Source organism: Heteronotia binoei, chromosome 5 (assembly GCF_032191835.1).
Source record: "Heteronotia binoei isolate CCM8104 ecotype False Entrance Well chromosome 5, APGP_CSIRO_Hbin_v1, whole genome shotgun sequence".
Taxonomy (NCBI): domain Eukaryota; kingdom Metazoa; phylum Chordata; class Lepidosauria; order Squamata; family Gekkonidae; genus Heteronotia; species Heteronotia binoei.
The window spans coordinates 31,924,548-31,945,937 of record NC_083227.1 but is presented as its reverse complement, the minus strand read 5'-3'; the positions used below and the strand labels follow the sequence as shown (position 1 = coordinate 31,945,937).

Genomic DNA, 21,390 nt, shown 5'->3' with positions numbered 1-21,390 from the left:
ACAATTTCTGGCTTATTCACATGCTCACCTTCTAACAATATGCCATTAAAAGCTAACAATGCCATTCAATTCTCTACGTAGGACAAAGAGGTCAAGCCCTATGCCAATGGATATATGGACATAGAAATCTGACATCAAAAATCACAAGACTTGAGAAACCGTCAGAAGAACATTTCAACCTTCCAGGATATTCAGTGGGTGAATTCAAAATAGCTGTTTTATTACAAAGGAACTTCAGGAACAGACTAGAAAGAGAAATTGCTGAATTACAAGTCATTGCAACACTCGGAACAACTCCCCCAGGACTTAACAGGGATGTTGATTTCTTATTTCACTACATATACTAAACTTATTCAGTCCTTACATATGTATTCTCACCCAGAAGGGCTATACATCCTCTGTATTTTAGTGCATTTCTTCTTTAGAACAATATAATGGTATAGGGATTGTAATATAATGCAGTGAAAATCTGCATGTATTTCTCTGGCACAACACTGCACCTTACCCCAAAGGAAAAAAATGCTGTCAGTTACCACCAGGGCTTTTTTTGTAACAGGAACTCCTTTGCATATTAGGCTACACCCCTTTGATGTAGCCAATCCTCCAAGAACTTACAGGGCTTTTCTTACAGGGCCTACTATAAGCTCTTGGAGGATTGGCTATATCGAGGGGGTGGAGCCTAATGCAAAGGAGTTTCTGCTAAAAAAAAGAAAAAAGCCCTGGTTACCACCATGCTTGAGAGGAGATGAATGGAACATAACAACAGCGTCTCAGTCATACTCTTAACTTCCCACAATTAGGAAGGATACATTTATCTCCTATTTTGACATATACGCTATTGTGTGGTTTTGCTGCTGTGTCTGAGAAATTGTATTGTCTTCAATTTTATATTATCTGCTTTTATGATGTAAATTTTAAGCTGCAATATATATTGAAACTGTTGCTGTAAGCCACCCTGAGCCCGCTTAGTGGGATAGGGTGGGATATAAATCCAAAGCTTAAATTAAATTAATGGCTTCACTGTTTTTTCTCAATTAAATCCAAACAAACATTGATGTTATGAACTTGTTATTCCTATTTTGCCTTAAAACAGGGGTGTCAAACATGCGGCTTGGGGGCCAAATCAGGCCCCTGGAGGCCTCCTATCAGGCCCCCAAGCGACTGGCTGGCATCTGCTTCCTTCTCTCTATCTCTTGCTTCCTTTTGCATAACAGCTTGCTTTGCAAGGCTTGCTCAATCACACAGGAGCTACAGAGCAAAACCTGTTTTTTTCATTGGCTGAGGCTCCTCCCTTGGGGAGGAAGGCAGAACTTGTTATTCCAGGCTCTCTCCATTGCACAGCAGAGCTACTAAGCCAAGCCTCTCTTCCTTCTATTGGCTAAGGCTCCTTCCCCCCAGTCCCCTGGGGAATGAAGGAAAGAACAACAGTTTCCTTTGCCCTGTTCCCTGGATCCCATGAGAGAAATACTAAGAAAGCATCTTTAAGATGCTAACATTTTAAGCATTTTAAACATTTTAGCAAGGAGGAGGAGGAGGTCTTATGCCCTGCCCTTCATTTGAAGTCAGAGCAGTTTACAATCTCCTTTCCCTTCCCCTCCCCACAACAGACACCCTGTGAGGTAGGTGAGGCTGAGAGAGTTCTGAGGGAGCCATGGCTGACCCAAGGTCACCCAGCTGGTTGCAAGTGGAGGAGGAGCGGGGAATCAAACCCCATTCTCCAGATTACAGTCCGCCACTCTTAATCACTGCACCACACTGGCACTTTAATGCTAAGAGAACTGGACAAATTCATAAAGGCGAGTGCTAACATTTTAAGCATGTTTTAAGTTTCTTTTAAAAAATTTAATTGTGTTTGTGTCCTTTATAAAGTATCTCTGCTACCTATTTATTTTTATTTTATTCGATTTATATCCCGCCCTACCCCACCGAGGGGTAGGGCGGGATATAAATCTTAAATAGGTATACACATGGCCCGGCCTGGCCCAACCTGACATGGCCCGACCCAACAAGGTTTCATTTATGTTAGATCCAGCCCTCACAACAAATGAGTTCAACATCCTTGCCTTAAAACATCTTAATCATGTTGCATGCTAATTGACTGGTCAGCCTCTGCTTATCTGTTTGAACCATTACCTTCCATTTCAATGTATCTGAGGAAGTGTGTGTGCATGCCAAAGCTCATACTGAATAAAACTTTGTTGGTCTCAAAGGTGCCGCTGGAGTTAAACTTTGTTCTGCAGCTTCAGGCCAACACAGCTGCCCACCTGTTCCTTGTATCTGTTAAACATCTCCATTACACTAATATACTGCTCACCCTCTACCTTTATGTATGGATGGTATAAGAATGTGCAGCCATTCCTGTCGCACGTGGACAATTCGGAGTGTGCAAAGTGGAGACAAGGAGGTGTGGTGCATTGGTGGGTATGGCTGCCCATGGATCTGAGATATATGATTTGTGACTACAGGTTTCTTTGCATACTGGATGCTTCCCACACGGAAAGCATTGTATCTGGGAAGTGTGTGTGCACATGAAAGCTGATACCTTGACTAAAGTTTTGTTGGTCTTAAAGGTACTCACTGGAGTCAAACTTTGCTCAGTTTTGTGTGCTTCTAGCACATGAAAGCTTACATTCTGAATAAAACTTTGTTGGTCTTGAAGGTGACACTTGACTCCTGCTTTGTTCTTTTGCTCAGTTTTGCATATGAAGCTAAACCCACTCTCAGTGAGTATAGCTATGCATCCACAATATTCCAATGTATTTCTCTTTTATAATAGTGTATCAGAATGTTTTATATTGACATACTCAAATAAGGGATGTTGGCTATTTATCTCATTACATATACTTAACCCATTTTAATTTTATTCTTGTTTTCTAATGGCAGACCAGAACGTTTATAATGTATAGATTGATGTTGATAGTAGATTAGATGAACTACAACTGGGATATACATGTCCTTTTATGATTTACCTAGATTTGCAGAAACACCATTTGGCAGAGAACTTTATTACCTTTTATGGCTATCCAGACCAAATGGCCAAGCAACACTGTTTTACCATGTGACCAGTCTGCACTTTTAATCAAGAAGCTGCTTGTATTTCAGCCCACAATACCTGATCCCCTCGTCTGATGAAGGGTGTTTAAGAGAGCACACGAAAGCTTACGTTCTATATAAAACTTGGTTGGTCTTAAAGGTGCACTTGACTCCTGCTTTGTTCAACGGCTTCCGACCAACACGGCTGCCCACTTGGATCTATCAGTTTTGCATAGTTTGCCCCAAATCAGGAGAGCGGGAGTCTTCTTTAAAGGAAGAAGCAAATCTGTCGTGAATGGCAAAAACCGGCGGCCAAGATTGCTGCGCCTGAACCCGAGTTTTGCCCACTTTCCCACACTGCTGAACGGCAAAAAAGCCACCTACACTGAAACCTTTGATTCCAAGAGAGAGGCGGGCTTAGTTACCAAGGTGATTTGGGGGAGCCTGGGGGAAAGAAGTCTCCTCCCATCAAATTCCTAGACGCTTGCTAATGACGTCAGAGGCCTTAAAGGGGAGGAAGGCGTGAAATTAAAGGCTCCTCGATGGATTGGGAGCTCCATCCCACGATCCAATGAAGTTATTCCCCACCCTCTTCTTTCATTGACCTTTCTCCACTTTTTCTATCTGGCTGACAAATATTGCTCCCCCCCCTTTTCTGGATGCCTGGCCCTTTAAGGGGGCCCCCTTTAAACCCTTTTTCTTGCCGTGGCCATTTGGGGCCACCCTCCTCTCTTCTCTGAGAGAGGGGGCCCAGCCTGCAAGGTGAGGGGAAGGAGAAGGCTGGGCAAGGGAGTGAGGGGGCGAGGGGAGCATCTCCAAGCTGAGCAGGAGAGAAAAGAGGGTGCGGGGGGGGGAAAGGGGGCTGGAGGGCGGGGATCGTATTGTTTGTAAATGGGAGGGGGGCAGTTGCAAAGGGAGATCTGTTGGATGTGTGTGTAGGAGAGGAATGAATGGAAAGAGGTGGGAGCAGAAAGACTGGATGAGCGTGTGTTGTGCGCGTGCAAAGAAAGCATGCAAAAAAGGGGGGGTGTCGGATCGGGATAAGAATGTGCAGCCATTCCTGTCGCACGTGGACAATTCGGAGTGTGCAAAGTGGAGACGAGGTGTGGTGCATGGCTGGGTATGGCTGCCGGTGGATCTGAGGTGTATGATTTGGAGAGACTGCAGGTTACTTTGCATATGGGATGCTTCCCACAGGGAAAGCATGCGCGTGGGAAATGTACAAGTTGTCTGTGGATTGTCATGTCATGTGGGCACAGGTGTGTGTTTCACTTTGCATGCATGTGCATGCGGAAGCGAAGTGGCTTCCTCGTGCACGTGGTGAAAGTGTGTATTTGGGCACTTGTCGCATGTTAACAAACTCTGCACCCTTAGTTGCAGCTAGTTTCTGGCACATTTTCTCCGCAGGCAATTTGCACACAGCAAATAAGTATTTCAGTTTGTGTGGAGATGGTTGATTGCCTGTGAATTGTTTGTACAGGTACATATGTGTTTCTCACAGTGTGTTTATGTGCCAAGGATCCATGGCACCCAGCACGTGTACTTGACTTGGCATGTTCCATATGCAAAGTGAAACTTGGTCTTAGGGATGGTACAGATATATTAAAAATAATAAAGAAATAAAAGAAATGCAGCAATAATAGGATGCACCTTTTCTCATGTCCAGAAAAGTTTTCATTGCAGGAAAGATGCCAGCTTAATATTGATTAAGTTATAAATGCCCCAGTATATCCAAGGAGAAATGCCCAATTGAATAGGGTTCCTTGCATTTCTAACTTGCAGGATCAGGAAGGCTTTACATCTGGTGGATATCTGAATGTAGATACTGGCTGCATTGTTTTCAATGGCATGTGTACTTGAGTGCAAATTAAAATGTATATCCATGTTCTGGCGGAGCTGCACAGCTTAAATATAAAAGCACAACTGTAACTGGATCCTCCAGACATTGCGTTGAAACAGTGAGAATATGGGCAAAATTGCTTTCTAGAGAATTAGGGTTTTGCTTCATCTTTTGCTGTCTGACTCAGTACTGCTGGAAGTAGCTCTCCAAAAGTCTGTGGTGAAATTCTATTACTTGAGATATTTTTAACTGGACATACGGGGGAGTGAATTGGGGATTTTCTGCATGCTGCTGTGGGCCACTGAGCCATAGGTAAAATGCTGGAAACCTGATTTGTGAAAAAAATTCATAAATTATGAAGAAATAACCATGTCTTCAAGGCCAATCCATCACTCAGCAGAGGTTAGGGAGTTCTTGCTGGTGAATCCCTGGTTGGAGAACTGCTTCATGTCTTGCATGGTCCCTTCCCTTGTGTCATTTTGGAGTTGGGTGAAACATGCTTGTTTCCAGTCTGCTTTTGTAGGGATAACAAGCAGGTTTGGGGGAACAGAGTCATACGTGACTTGAAACCCTGAATAATGCCGTGCAAATCACCACTTGAAAAACTTAAAAATACACCACTGAGGGACATTTGGAATATGACCTCAGCAGACAGACTGACTCTTCTGTCACCCCGTGACACTACAGTAACATTAGTGAAGAGTCGGTTTTTATGCCCACTTTTCTCTCCCTTATGGAGTCTCAGAGCAGTTCACAATCACCATCCCTTCGACTCCCCACAGCAGACACCCTTTGAGGCAGGTGGGGCTGAGAGAACTGCTCTTGAGAGAAAACCACTGAGAGAATTGTGACTGATCCAAGGTCACCCAGCTGGCTGCATGTGGAGGAGAAGTGGGGAGTCAAACCTGATTCTCCAGATTAGAGTCCGCCACTCCTAACCACTACACCAAACGGGCTCCAAGCAGAAGTCATGTTGGTGGTTCTCTCTCACCCAGTTGTTTCAGGCTCCCTTGTGGCCAGATAACAGTAAGGCGAGAAGACCCCATAACGCTGGTTCCTATTCCGTAAAGGTTACTGTAGCAGCATCAAACGAAGCCACAGAAAAGTGTCAGCCACAAATGATGCACTAAATGTAAAGCTTCAAAAGATAGCCAGACAGGTTCTGTCAGGGCACCCCTTACCATGCCAAAATCAGTTCCTTCACAGGAGGCCACTTGGAGAGTCTGTGGAAGCCTTATTAAATCTCAAAGTGAGAATGTTATGGGGACTTGAGGTGAGACAAGGAGGGTAAGCCAGCAAGGTTATATTGGTGTCGGTGTCAGACTGGGATTTGAGAGACCTTGGTTCCCCTGTTCTGCCATGGAAGTTTGCTGGCTAACCTTGGGCCAGTCTCTCTCTCTCAGCCTAATTTACCCCACAAAATGGTGATTGTGTGACTCAAACAGAGGAAGAGAGAACAATCTTGCCAGCCACTTTGGTTCCTTGTTAGGTAGAAAAGTGGGGTATAAAAAGCTAAATCAATATAAAGCCAGTGAACAGTGGTGTACTCAGATTGGATCAAGTTGGATCAAGGTGAGTGGCATAGCCGTGTTTGTCTGTCTGCGTCTGAAGAAGTGAGCAGTGACTCACGAAAGCCACAAATTTTGTTAGTCTTTAAGGTGCTGCTAGACTCTTGCTCTTTTCTACTGTTGGGAAATTATTAATAATAATAATACATTTTTATTTATACCCCGCCCTCCCCGCCAAGGCAGGCTCAGGGAAATTAGACACTTAAGTTTCAGAAAGTGGTTACAAACTTCATCCCATGTTGGACAGGAAAATCTGAAAAAGAGGATATCACACAGACCTGTGTGAGATAGTTTAACTCCATTTTTATCAGTTCCTCATTTATCACCTGGGCCTGTACTTACATTAGGCAGCCTGCAGTATCAAAATTTAAACCCTCTTCCCTTTTTTTTTTTGCTTTTTGTTTCCAGTATTTCTATTCTATAGGCTGCTCTCTGGGATCTCCTTCTTGCCACCTTCTTCCTTCACCTCCACCCTCACAGTTTGACCCACTCTTCCCACCCTGTGAGAAAACCAATGGCGTCTGGCGTGGAGCTCCTTCGCTTCCAGCTCCCTGGCCATGAGGCAGCCACACTCCGCAACATGAACCAGCTCCGTTCTGAGGAGCGCTTCTGTGATGTCACCATTGTGGCTGACAGCCTGAAGTTCCGTGGCCACAAGGTCATTTTGGCTGCCTGCTCCCCGTTCTTGAGGGACCAGTTCCTTCTCAACCCTTCCTCAGAGCTTCAGGTTTCCCTCATGCACAGCACCAAGATTGTAGCCGACCTCCTCCTCTCTTGCTACACTGGTGCCCTGGAGTTCGCCGTCAGAGATATCGTCAACTACCTGACAGCCGCCAGCTACCTGCAGATGGAGCATGTGGTGGAGAAGTGCCGCAATGCCTTGTCCCAGTTCATCGAGCCCAAAATCAGCCTCAAGGAAGATGCCACAAAGTTCAGCGGCCACCGAAGGTCTCAGACCCCCAGTGTGGTGGACTGTTCCACCTCATCCAGAAAACAATACTCTCGCAAGAGGTTGTATAAAGACTTGCTTTTCCTTTTAATTCTCACTAATAAGTCAAGAAAAGTTACTAACTCACGTGCGTTTTCATATCTACAGTCATAGGAATGTACATATATGTTGACTGAGTTGCCTTAAAAGAGCTAATTTTTGATAAAAATTCCCCTTATGCGTGATTGTTAGTCACTGCAGAAGACCAAGGCTGGCCACAATGAGATTCCTTTAACTCTATGGTTAATTATTAAGTAATAATAATGCCACCTGGTGGCAGTGGGAGATATAATCACAACATATACTCAGATGCTCATGGGTCTTACTGAATTAATCCAAGCGCTGCATCTTTGTTCTCAGAATCATTTCTGTCGTATGCCTCCTGACTGTCCCCCCAGTGTTTGATTTGGGCATATTCATCAATATAAGTACAGGTACAGTCTAAGATTGCCAACTGGAGGACATCTGGAGTGGACGTCTGACTCCGCTGGTGAACCTCCTGCTAGCACATGGATTTTGTCCACTGTGTGACACAGTGTTGGACTGGATGGGCCATTGGCCTAATCCAACGTGGCTTCTCTTAGGTCCTTATGGTGAAATTCCTGGAGATTTGAGGGTAGGTGCCTGGGGAAGGAGGTCTGCAGAGATGTGGTGCCATAAAGTCTGCCCTCCAGAGCTTCCATTTCTTCAGGGGAAACTGATCCCAGCACCCAGAGATCGGCTGGAGTTGCCACTGTGTCTCTGTTGTTTATCTGGGTCACCTTTTGCATCTGCTGTTTGAACTGCGTTACTTATTGTGGTTGACGATCACTGCTAAAATATATATCATGACACTTTTAATGCATGGAACATTTTATAAAGTGTATTAACATGAGTGGGTAAACGTCTGCTGTTTGAATAGCTGCGTGTGCCTGAGGACAGACCAAACTGTGTCACAGGGTGGTGATTTTTGAACACATGAACCGATCCATTCCCCCTTGACTGTAGACATTTTCTCTACATGCATATCAAATGTATATGATCCTGTCTCATACTGAGAAGTCTTTGGTCTAGCCAGCTTAGTAGAAGCTGTGGTTCTCCAAAGTCTTGGGAGCAAAGGAAGTTTTCCACGGTACTCAGTTAAGATAAGAGCCCCATGGCGCAGAGTGGTAAGCTGCAGTATTGCAGTCCAAGCTCTGCTCACGAACTGAGTTCGATCCCAGTGGAGGCTGGGTTCAGGTTGATTGGGCTTAAGGTTGACTCAGCCTTCCATCCTTCCGAGGTCGGTAAAATGAGTACCCAGCTTGCTGGGGGGAAAGTATAGATGGCTGGGGAAGGCAATAGCAAACCACCCCGTTAAAAAGTCTGCCGTGAAAACGTCATGATGCGACGTCACCCCAGAGTCGGAAACAACTGGTGCTTGCACGGGGGACTACCTTTTCCTACCACTAGTTAAAACTCCTTAATTGGAGGCAACGGAGTTTGAGCCAACATGGCTTCTCTTATGTTCTTAAGTTATTTTATACTGGATAGGACCCCTGGCCCATGAAGATCAGTGTGGTCTATTCGGGGGCAAACAATATGTTACATTAGGGCCCGTGATAAGATGTGCAGCTTGCTTAAAAAATGCCAGAGCATCCCTGGTGTCCCCCAGTAGTGTGGAGTGATGTGGAGTGATATCATTCCATCAGGATACTGCTGATGTCTCCCCCATTTGGTACCATTTTTCTCCCTAGTGCCGGCTGAATGGCATATCAGAGTGCCTGCTGGGGGCAGGAGGATAAATCCAGATGGGTCACCGTGTTAGCCTGTCTCTAGCAGAAGAAAAGAGCAAGAGTCCAGTAGCTCCTTAAAGGTGAACAGAATTTGTGGCAGGGTAGGAGCTTTTGTGAGTCACAGCTCATTTCTTCAATCTGACTCGTGAAAAATAGCTCCTACCTTGCCACATAGGAGCAGGGAATCCCTTCTCCCTCATTCTGGTTTGACGCACTAAGCACTTCTCAACTGGCTGTCATCTGACATTGGTCTTCCAATCTGTCATGAGACCAGGCCTGAAGCCATCTCATAGAATGCTGATAAAGTCATAGAATAGAATCCTAGAATCACAGAGTTGGTGGGGGCCATCCAGGTCGTCTAGTCAAACCCCCTGCTCAGTGCAGGATCAGCCTGGAGCAGGGGTGGGGAACCTCCATCCCGAAGGCCATATGTGGCCCTCGAGGTCACTTGGTGTGGCCCTTGGGGATTGCTGGGACAAACCGAGTCATGTGGCAGCCTCCCTGGGGCCTGGCTGGCCAGCAAGGATCATGGGGCCCAGCTGCGCTGTGCAGCAGCCTCCCCAGGGCCAGACAGGGATCACAGGGCCCAGATGTATCATGTGGCAGTCTCTCTGGGGCCTGGCTGGCCGGCCAGAATTGCTGCAGGGCCTGGAAAAGTTACTGTCACAGTTCAGTTTGTACTTGATTGTCCCAGATGGTGTGGCCTAATATGCTAATATTAGGGGATGTGGTCTAATATGCTACTGAGTTCCTGCTGGGCTTTTTCTACAAAAAAGCCCTGGATCTATGCATCTGCCTAGGGTGGCAGGCCGTGTGTGTGTATGTGTGTGTGTGTGCGCGCCAGATTAGGCTCTCCCCACATGACTTCAAATAGAAAAATAATTATTTGCATTAATTTTGCTGACCTGAATCGTTCTCCCTTGGCGGAGCACTTTTTAAGTTGATAATTTTGTATGGCTCGCGAATGATGTTATAAATATCGGTATGGCCCTTGGCAGAAAAAAGGTTCCCCACCCCTGGCCTAGAGCATCCCTGACAAGGGTTCGTCCAGCCGCTGCTTAAAGACTGCCGGTGAGGGGGAGCCACCTCCCAAGGGAGCTGAGTCTGCTATTAAACAACTCTTGTGGTTAAAAAAAAGTTTTTCCTACTATCCAGTTGATACCTTCCTACCCTTAATTTAAACCCATTACTGCGAGATCTCTCCTCTGCTGCCCTCCTCTAAGTCAGTGGCTCCCAACCTTTTTGGCACCAGGGACCAGTTTCGTGGAAGACAATTTTTTCACAGACTTGTGGGGGCAGCAGCAGTGGGGGTTTTGCCACCCCAGGCTGTCCCCCCACCCGCCTGCAAGGGGAGGCAGCTTTGGAGCAAGGCTGCACTTCCTCTTTCACCCCTCCTCTTTCTGGGCAGGCAAAAGAGGCAGTGAGGCTGCTCTGCCTCACTCCAAGGCTGCCTCCTGCAGGGGAAGCAGCTTTGAAGCAAGGCCACACTGCCTCTTTCATCCCCCTGGGTCCCAGGCAGGCAAAAGGGGTGGTGTGGTGCCTATGTCTCGTGGCCCGGTTGCTAACAGGCCATGGACCAGTACCATCTGTGGCCTGGGGGTTGGAAACCCCTGCTCTAAGTGACAGCCTTTCAAATACTTCAAGAGAGCGATCGTGTCCCCCCTCAGCTTTCTCTATTCTAGAACATTCTCAAGTACCTCAGCCTTTCCTCTTAGGGCTTGGTCTCCAGGCCCCTGATCATCTTCATCACTCTTTTCTGTACCTGCTCCATTCTGTCCACACTCTCTCATCCCTCGGCCAGTACTTACTATTGTCTCATTTAATTTTTTGTTCTTTTTTGCCCCGGCTGACAGAACCATGCTCCGCCCCGTCAAGCTGGAGTTCCCACTGGAGGAACACCTGGAGATGAAGGCGGAGGACGAGGAGGAGGAGCAGGAGGAAGACTACGGGGATGACGATGCTGTCTCCGACATCTGCATCGTGAAGATCGAGTCGGCCATGGAGGTGGCTCAGCGGCAGAAGAAGAAGCAGCAGCAGCAGCAGCAGGCAGGCACGACTTGGAACAAAGAGGCGTCCCCTCAGCAAAGCTGGAACAAGGAGTCTTCCCCGCAACCAGCTTGGAGCAAGGAATCTTCCCCTCCGCCAGGGTGGAACAAAGATGCTTCGGGAGACCAAGAGGAATCTCAAGTCAACTCTACTGTGGCGGAAGCGGCAGGGTCCCCTCTGGAACCGGCGCCAGAGAAACCTCAGCAGGGCGTAGTCAAGGCGTGTTACAGTCTCTACGAGGACGCAGAAGGTTCGGGCCTCCTGATCATCCCCAGCGGAGGCTACTTGGAAGAAACCAGCGAAGCGGCAGCCGTCGCCTCTGAGTGCCAGAGCAGCGGCGGCGGGGTGGGGCTGGTCTTGGCGGGACTGAGCGGCCGCCCCTTCTCCAGCTTCCCCGCGGCAGGGAGAGGCGGCGATGGCTCGGGAGCGGCCTGGGGGAGCAATGGCACCTCGCGGATCATCTGCTGCACCAAGTGCGATGAGGTCTTCCAAGGGGTGGAGAAGCTGGTCTTCCACATGCGCGCCCACCACTTCATCTTCATGTGCCCCCGCTGCGGCAAGCAGTTCAACCACAGCAGCAACCTCAACCGCCATATGAACGTCCACCGGGGCGTCAAGTCGCACTCCTGCACCATCTGTGGGAAGTGCTTCACCCAGAAGTCCACCCTGCATGACCACATGAACCTCCACAGCGGCGAGAGGCCTTACCGCTGCTCCTACTGCGAGGTCCGCTTCGCCCACAAGCCTGCCATCAGGCGCCACCTCAAGGAGCAGCACGGCAAGACCACGGCAGAGAACGTCATGGAAGCTGGGATGGCCCAGATTAACGTCCTCATACGCTGAAGGAGGAGGAAGAGAAGGCGGTGGCGGCAGCTGTGGGAAGTCGAAGAGGAAGCTACTTCTGAGCTCTGAGGGAGGGAAAGTGGGGTGTAGGGGTTAGAATGTTGGGGTGGTGAGCCGGAGCGCCTCGAGTTTTGGGGGATGGGATATTAGTGACTAGTGTACTAGAGGGATGGGACTCCTGGATTCTTTGGAAAGTTGTGGGGGGGGGGGCAAGACTAGTGGATTAGAAAAGAGTAGGTCAGATGGGAAACCAAAAAGTGAGGGGGGGGGATCTAGTCCAGTCAGAGCAGGGGGCGGAGGGATCCGAGATCCCTGGGATCTGTTCTCTTCCTTTGCCTTTCCCAGCCTTCTGTTCATTATGCCCTATTACCGGAAAACCACTACCTCTTCTTTTTTCTTTTTTACAGCCAAGCAGGTGTAGGATCATGGCCTTTGGGCTGTTTGAGGGAGAGGCCTGTGACTCTCGAAATACCTCTTCCAATTAAAAAAGGGCATAGCTACGACCTCACTCTCGGCACCCAAAGCACCAAAACGGCCGTCAAACCAGCACGGCGTCAGCGGGGAGGCTTTAGTTGGTGGAAGCGAAAGGAAGCGCTCGTGACAGACCTGTCCCTTCTGACCCTGTCTCTTGTTGTTTGGTAATGTGTTCGGAGGTGGGGGCTGATTCATTCAGAAACCTTTAAGGAAGAAGCCCCCTCCCCCAAGGGTCAGAAGCCTGCGGGTGATTGTAGCCGTGGAAAGGAAGCAGGAACCTAACTGAATGTGAACTCACTTTTGAGATTCGAACCGTGAAACAGTTGAGTGAAGAGAATCTACTTTGTAGCTTACCTACAGAAGCCTAGTAGTCTTGGTTCGCAGGGTATAATTTTATTCATATACAGAAGCCCAGTTCGCAAGTTACAGTGGCTGCATGCACAATCCATCTGCAGCGTACACTGGGGTTTTTCTATCTACCTGTGTCGGGGGTTTTCTATCTACTCTTGTTAAGTTCAGCACGTATACAGCTGAACGTGTGATTAAAGCCACACACAATTTATTCAGGTACCGGCCCCCAGTTTCATTTGTAAACTGAACATGTGCTGGCTCTCTCTTACGAACAGATGTACACACATACAGGCCGAATGTACGTGTGCTCGCTGTAACATGCGAACAGGACTAGAGAGGTCGATAATCTGGGGAAAACCAAGAAGAGTGTGAAGGGGAACAGTTTGGTGGGAAGATCCGGCTGAGTGCGTCCTGCATTCCTGTGACTGCACGGGGCAACTGTGAAATCACAGCCTTTGAGAAAGGAAGTTGCTAGCCCTCAGGGTTGTGAAGATGCACTTGAAAATGTGGTGGAAGAAACCTGTAGGGTCTTGGAAGCCAGTGTGTATGGGGGTGGGGTGGGGAATCCAGCAAGGTTTTCTGTGGTTCTTCCCAGGACTTGCAGAAGAGAATTTTCCTTAATCCAAGTCCCATCTATTGTTTCCCTGAGCTCTTTCTAGCCCTTGCCTGGCTTTACCAGGTTTAGCGAAATAAACTATAAATCTAGCGGTACCTTAAAGACTAACAACATTTTATTTCATGAATGACCTACAATCCGTGCTGGACAGTGATACTCCTCTCTCTCTGGGAGGCAGGCCTTACCTTGTCTCTTAAACAACTTCTCATTCACAATAATGCACCACTTAACATGGACTTGGACCAGGGCCTGTAATAAACCAAGATACCAGTTTTGTCCCTCTTAACATCACAATCACTGGACTGAACAACACCAGCCACAACATCTTGGGTTCATTCGCTTTCTCATCTTCCAGCATTCTCTGTACCCAGGGCTTTCCCCCCCACCCGCAGAAAAAGCCCAGTAGGAACTCATTTGCATATTAAGCCACACCCCTTGACCTCACCGCTGTTTCACACAGGGCCCAGCAGGAACTCATTTGCATTAGGCCACACCCCCTGACACCAAGCCAGCAGAACTGCGTTCCTGCTTTTTTAAAAAACCCTGTCTATACCAGGTGTCAGCAATGCCCTTCTACTTCTTGGACAAAGAAGAGAAGAGATTGGATTTATACCCTGCCCTTCACTCAGGACAGTTTACAATCTCCTTCCTTTCCTCCCCTCACAACAGAAAACCCTGTGAGTTAGGTGGGGCTGAGAGAGCTCTGATAGAACAGCTCTTGAGAGAACAGCTCTGAGAGAACTGTGACTGACCCAAGGTCACACCAGCAACTGTATGTGGAGGAGTGGGGAATCAAACCTGGTTCACCCAGATTAGAGTCCACCGCTCCTAACCACCACACCAAACTGGCCAGCCCCTATGCAAAAGAATATACGGACAGAAATCTCATGTTAATAATACAATAGAAACCAATGGGCAAACATTTTAATCTTCTAGTTCATTCCATTGTTGATGTAAGTAAAAGTGGCAGTCCTCAAACTGAGAAATTTCTAAGGGAGATTACAACATGAGATTGCTGAAATAGAATTTATTAATGGACCTTCCGGAGCTGAATATGGACATAGCATTCTTGTCCCGTTACGGATGCTGATCTTCCATTTCCGACCTCCGTGCACATCTCCAAGCTCTCATCCAGCTGATTACATTTTGCATTGTACCTCCACATTCTGACTTTGGCTGGCCTTTCCACCTTCTGTCCTGAATATAATGGCTGATAAGATCTTCATTCTTCTTTGTATCAGACAAAGGGTGCTTTGACTCATCAAAGCTTATACCTTGGGAAGTTTTGTTGGCTTTTAAGGTGCTATTTCAATATGAGCTTTCATGCATTACAGCTTACTTAAAAGGAAGTGTGTTCTGATTCCCTAACGCTCATATTGAAATAAATGTTAAGTCTTTAAGGTGCCGTGAGACTTTTATTTGAACTTAATTGTGAATTTACTTCTTTCATACCCCAACATTCTCCTCAGTGGAAATCCAGAATGGCTCACATCATTCTCCTTTTCCCCACTTTATCCTACCTGTGAGGTAGGCTCGACTGAGAGAATGTGACAGACCCAAGGTCACCCAGCAAGCTTCCACAACAGAATAGGGATTCAAACCTGGGTCTCCCAGATCCTTGTCCAATGCTCTAACCACTATACCATGGCTATCCTTCTGCATTTACCACATTTACAAGGTATCTTGAGCCAGTTTCTTCACTGCCTTGAGGGCTAGAACCTTGTTTTTCAGAGCGAGGGCTGAAATCCTTGGGATGCCAGATTCTGCACTCAGTACCAAAATCGCCTCTTTTTGGGATTGTCACAGCTGTGGAACCACGCCCAGTGGCATTAGGACAAGAGGGTTTTTTCCCCTCCTTGAAGCAGTATTGGTTCTGATCCCCTGGACCCTAACTAGCTTTTTTTAAAAAATCAAACTTTTTTCTAAAAAAAATAAAAACAAGTTTTAAAAAATCATATTTTGGGGCAGTTATTTGTTGGACTGAATGTCAAACTGGAGTAGGTGAGACTGGGCAGGCTAATACACACAAAAGATCCAATGCATTTTGGATGTGTATGATTTGAATTTCTGTTATATGATATGAATTTTCATTTTTTGGATATTTAATTGTGTGCCCAGTTAATTTTTTTTTCCTACTTCAGTTGCAACTGTGTGTTCCTTTCTTTTATGCTAACACACACACCCCCCCCCCCGACAAATGTAAATCTGCTTCATACTGAATCAGACTTTGGCCATTGAGGTCCCTGTTATCTCCTCAGACTTTCTCCTCAGACAGCAGCTTCCAGCCCTGACCTGCATAGCCCAGGCAAGCCCAATCTCATCAGAGCTCGGAAACTAAGCAGGGCTGACTCTGGCCAGTGCTTGTATGGAATACCAGTGCCAGGACACAGAGCCTGCCACCTCTCTAAAGCAGGGGTGTCGAACTAGTTTGTTATGAGGGCCAGATCTGACATAAAAGACCTCGTTGGGCCGGGCAATGTCTGGTTGGGCCGAGCCATGTCAGGCTGGGCCTTGTGTGTACCTATTTAAGATTAGGTAGCAGAGATATAAATTTTATAAAGAACACAAACACATATATATAAATAAAACATGCTTAAAACATTAGCCCTCATTGGTCTTAAAGGTGCTTTCTTTGTATTTCTCCTATGAGATCCAGGGAACTGGGCAAAGAAAGCGCTGGCTCTTTCCTTCCTTCCCTAGGGACTGGAGAGTGGGAAGGAGCCTCAGCCAATAGAAGGAAGAGAGGCTTGGCTCAGTAGCTCTGCTATGCGATTGAGAGAGCCTGGCAAAGCAAGCTCTTCCTCCCCCAAGGGAGGAGTCTCAGCCAATGGAGAAAACAGAGGTTTTGTTCTGTAGCTCCTGTGCAATTGAGCAAGTCTTGCAAAGCAAGCTGTTATGCAGAAGGAAGCAAGATGTAGGGAGAAGGAAGCAGATGACAGCCAGTTGCTCAGGGGCCTGATAGAAGCCCTCTGAGGGCCTGATTTGGCCCCCAAACTGCATGTTTGACACCGCTGCACTAAAGCATCCAAGCCCCACTAGGGGTCGCCAGGTCAGCCAGGAGTTACAGGCACATGCACACACATACACACAAATACCACATTTTTTAAAAGCAGCTCTCCAGAGTCTCAGAGGTCTTTCACCTCACTGACTGATGGAGATGCTGGGGATTAAACTCGGGACTTTCAACACTCGGAACAGAGGATCATAAAATTGGGGTGGGGAGCAGTGAAGCAATACACAGAACGGAGTTGGGAAAGGACTCACAAGAATTGTGGGGCCTGGAACAGAAAATGGGTTTATCTAGATCAGCATGGTGTTTCAAGCTGTGGCTAATGAGAAGTATGGGGGTACCAACAAAGCAAGACAGTGAGACAAAAGGCTATCTTGTAATCCAAGGAATACTTAACCTTCTATACCAGGGATGGCCAAACTTGCTTATTGCTTAATGTAAGAGCCACACAGAATAAACCTCAGATGTTTAAGAGCCGCAAGACAGGGAAGATGGCAGGCAGGCAAATTGATGAGGGGAGAGAGAGGTGGAAAGAAAGTAACTTTAAATGCATTCCCCAAGCTGCCAGCTGGCTTGACTAAGTGATTTAAAGAGAGAAATGCCTTCTCCATGCTGGCTGATGGGATGGTAGGGCTCGGAGAGGCACACAATATGTGTGAAAGAGCCATGTGTGGTTCCTGAGCCACAGTTTCTGTTCTATATGGAAGTTAACTGGCTAAAATGGCTGATAATGGCCGATACCCTTTGAATATATCTAACGTTACAAAACCTTCCTTTCTGGAGCCTTGTGAAAGGGTTCATCTGATCTAAGATCCATCGAAGCCAGCACTGTGAGCCACCAGGAGCTTACAAGGAAGGGCATAAAGCTTTAGCTCCTAACATCTGGGATAGACAGCTTTGAACCTGGAGGTTCTTCTGTGGATTTGTCTTAATACTTCTATTAAAGCCATTTATTTATCATGTTTTTATCTCACCTTGCCTATAAGGAATTCAGGGAAAGGTTAAGATTAGAAAAGCCCCGCTGGGTCAGACCAGTAGTCCATCTGCTTCAACATCCTGTCTCACACATTGGCCAGCCAGTTCCTCTGGAGGGCCAATGACGGGGCACAGAGGCTGAGGCCTTTCCCTGATGCTGCCTCCTGGCACTGGGATTCAGAGGTTTAGTGCCTCTGAACATGGAGGTTTATGGTCCCCCACCCCTCATTTTATCTTCACAACTGCAGCCTTTGAGGCAGGTTAGGCTAAGAGGGACTGGCCCAAGGTCACCCGGCGACATTGGGCAACTTTGAATCCTGATCTCCTTAGTCATAGTCAGGGGTCATTTTGTAGAAAACTAGGTGGTGAATCTCATCCAGGGATAGTTATGCAGCTGCAATACTATTCAATGGACAAGGAAGTGGAACTCTCAGAAGGAAGAGGTGGAACTCTCAAAAAGGTTCAGGAGCTGTGCTCCTGTGAGCTCCCACTGAATCTGAGGCCTGGTCAAAGTCCAATATTCTAACTGCTCCATTGCAACAGTTCTCTATCTGAGTGATAGGGCTGCCACCCTCTAGTTGGGGCCTGGAGATCCCCTGGAATGGCAATGGATTTCCAGGTAACAGAAATCAGTTGACTTGGAGAAAATGGATGCTTTGGAGGGTAGACTCTTGCAGGGGTGTCACTCATTTGTTCTGAGGGCTGGATCTGACATAAATGAGACCTTGTTGGGCCGAGCCATGTTGGGCTGGGCTGGGTGTGTACTTATTTAAGATTAGGTAACAGAGATATAAACTTTATAAAGGACACAGACAAACACAAAGATTTAAAAAATACAAAACATGCTTAAAACATTAGCACTTCTTGGTCAGAGGTGCTTTCTTTGTATTTCTCCCATGGGATACAGGGAACTGGGCAAAGGAAGCTCTGGCTCTTTCCTTCCTTTCCCAGGAGACAAAGAGGAGGAGGAGCCTCAGCCAACAGTGGGAAGAGAGGCTTAGTAGCTCTGCTGTGCAATTGAGAGAGCCTTGCAAAGCAAACTCTTCCTCCCCCCTCCTCCCCAAGGGAGGAGCCAAAGCCAATGGAGAAAATAGAGGTTTTGCTCTGTAGCTTGTGTGCAATTGAGCAAGCCTTGCAAATCAAGCTGTGATGAAGAAGGAAGCAAAAGAGAGGGAGAAGGAAGCAGATGACAGCCAGTTGCTTGGGGGCCTGATGGGAGCTCTCTGGGGGCCTGATTTGGCCCCTGGGCTTCATGTTTGACACCCCTGTATTAATACTTTCTGGAGATGTATATGGCACTGTGCAGGTTATTTAAGTTTACCACATTTTGAAAAGCAAAATAAGCCATATTTCCCCGACTGACTGCTTCAAATAACTTATCACTGACAAATCTCATTTTAAAGATCCCTACTACTGAAGCTGTGATCATTGCTAACTAGGAATATTTCTAACCTTCCAACCGCAAAAGAAGACATTTTCATCCTTTTTTTCAAATAGGAGCCCAAAAGAAGACAGACACACACACACAAAAAGAGGACATGCCCTCTAAAAAGAGGACATCAGGTAACCATAGGTTACTATTATTTATTTACTTACTTCATATATACCCTGCTCTCCCCCCCCCGCCCCGACAATGGGGGCCCAAAGCAGCTTACGTCACTCTCCTTCATTTTTATCATCACAACCACCTTGTGAGGTGGGTTAAGCTGAGAGAGTGTGACTGGCCCAATGTCATCCAGCAAGCTTCCAGGGCAGGAATGGGGACTTGAACCAGGGTCTTTGAGACCCTAATCCGACGCTCTTAATTACAGTTCACCACCAGTGTTCCCTCTAAACTGAGGGAATTTTTGTCTTAGTTTAGGAAAGATGTCCCCAGAGCATGGCAGCTTGCTTTGCAAGGCTTGCTCAATCGCACAGGAGCTACAAAGCAAAGTCTCTATTTTCTCCATTGGCTGAGGCTCCTCCCTTGGGGAGGAAGAGGGGGAGGGATAGCTTGCTTTGCCAAGCTCTCTCAATCACACAGCCGAGCTACTGAGCAAGCCTCTTCCTTCTATTGGCTGAAGTTCCTCACCCTCCTGGTCCCCTGGAGGAATGAGAGCCAGAGCTTCCTTTGCCCAGTTTCCTGGATCGCACGGGAGAGATACAAAGAAAGCACCTAAGACCAACAAGTGCTAACGTTTTAAGCATGTTTTACTCTTTAATTGTGTTTGCCTGTGTCCTTAATAAAGTTTTTATCTCTGCTACCTAATCTTAAATAGGTACACATGTGGCCCGACCCAACATGGCCCGGCCTGACAAGGTCTCATTTATGTCAGATCCGGCCCTCATACCAAATGAGACTCCTGTATTAATACATTTAGGAGAAGCAGCCAACTGATGACAACCCTCTGCCCATCAGAGGCAGTTCCTATTTTCCAGGGTCCTGAATGAGAATAAATGCACATTTCTCAGAGGCCTTTCCCAGGGCAGTGCTAAGGACAGAAGCTGGGGCTGAGAACTCGCTCTTGATGCCGGTGCACGGATCTCCGGCGTCCCAGCGCCTTTCTCCATCGCGCTCTTTGTCTGAATTGAATGGAAGGCGCCGCCGCAGCTGTCCCTTTAACAAGCTTCCTCTCCCGCCCCTTTCTTCGCCCCGTGGCGGTGACGTCAGTGCGGGGCCGGCTCTGCTGCTGCTGCTGGCGGCGCGAGGCCATGGAGGCTGCTGGAGCGGGAGGCGCGCAGGTTCGGGGCGCGGGGGAGGGGGGCGGACGGATGGGGCGGGGGGGCTTCGCAAAAAAAAAAACAAAAAACCGAAAGAAATCGGGGTAAGGCTGGGCCTCTCCTTCCCCCGGATCCCAAGCGGTCCTCATCACTCATTGTCCTCCTTTGACTCCCCATTGTAAACTGGGAGGGGCTTCCTGCAGGAAGACCTGGAAATGCAAAAAAGAGATTTGGTAGTATTGATGGAGAGCATGGGCGCGGGGAGGGAGTGCTCCTTGTAGAGACGGGCCGATTGATCCTCCGAGGCGGGAAGGCGAAGTGGGTGGCTTGCGGCTGGAAAGTGACGCGAGGCTTCCCGCTTGCCCCAGATTGCAGTAGGTTTGGACAGCCAGTTTCTGTGCAGTTCAAGAGGGGAGGGTGGTCGCTGTGGATCTAAAAAGCCTTCATTGGTTGCATGAGAATGGCGAGGGAGGAAGGAAGGAAAGACTTCTAGGGGAAGGGAAATTATACCCTGGACCTTGGGATTCGTTATTGCTTAGCTCCAGACACACTTGCCAATACCCAAAATTTGTCTTGCTTCAGTTTGGCAGTTCCCATCCCACTATCTCGAATTCTCTTCTCCATCTCGGCTTTCATCCTCTGCTACCCTCTCATCCTCCTTTTTCCTTGGCTGAAAAATAAATAATAAAAAGAATAGAACTAACAAAAGAATTTCACCGACTCGGTCCCTTGTGCTGTGTTTGGAAGGAAATATTTTAGAGTGCCCTGAGCCAAGGTTTTAATAGGGGCCTGCCGATTTGCTCTCATCTTGCCTGGACCGAAGAGCTCTTCACAGGCTTTCTGTACCAAGATAGAGTTCAGGTGGGCATCTGTGTTGGTCTGCAGCAACAGAACAAAGTTGGAGTCCCTTGGCACCTTGAAGACCAACAAGGTTTAATTCCGGGTGTAAGCTTTCATGAGCATGTGTGCTTATTCAGATAGGGCTTTATTAAAAGTGTGAGTTCTGACATTTGGTGGCCCAAATGGGGGGGGGGGGGCAGAAAGACTGCTGACTCCCCTGTTAATCTGCTTGTGCTTTGAGATCTTCTGTTCAGGGCCTCTTGTCTTCTGAGGTGAAGTGAGGTTTCTAACAGAGGCAGACCCTTTTCTTTGGTGTCACACAGACCTTGTATTAATCATGTACCTCTTCGGT

The 21,390-nt window shown here is 47.5% G+C and overlaps 2 protein-coding genes across 2 annotated transcripts in view; both read left to right on the top strand.

Moving 5' to 3' along the window:
- Positions 1-6,907: 6,907 nt before the first annotated feature.
- On the top strand, positions 6,908-13,608 carry ZBTB12 (zinc finger and BTB domain containing 12). The gene is made up of 2 exons (XM_060239082.1): positions 6,908-7,452; positions 11,037-13,608. Exons 1-2 carry the CDS (start codon positions 6,956-6,958, stop codon positions 12,070-12,072), a joined length of 1,533 nt encoding a protein of 510 aa, XP_060095065.1. The 5' UTR covers positions 6,908-6,955; the 3' UTR covers positions 12,073-13,608.
- A 6,541-nt stretch (positions 13,609-20,149) lies between these two features.
- Positions 20,150-21,390, top strand: part of EHMT2 (euchromatic histone lysine methyltransferase 2) — a 57,550-nt gene continuing 56,309 nt past the window's right edge. The window contains exon 1 of the mRNA XM_060239076.1: positions 20,150-20,219. Coding sequence (XP_060095059.1) covers positions 20,190-20,219 — 30 coding nt within the window. The 5' untranslated portion in view covers positions 20,150-20,189. The remainder of the gene's footprint in view (positions 20,220-21,390) is intronic.

What these genes read in the sequence shown, in the direction of transcription:
- ZBTB12 (XM_060239082.1), top strand. Translation starts at nt 6,956, where the DNA reads ATGGCGTCTGGCGTGGAGCTCCTTCGCTTCCAGCTCCCTGGCCATGAG. An exon ending in AAACAATACTCTCGCAAGAG is followed by an intron (nt 7,453 to 11,036) that starts GTTGTATAAAGA and finishes CCCGGCTGACAG; the next exon opens with AACCATGCTCCGCCCCGTCA.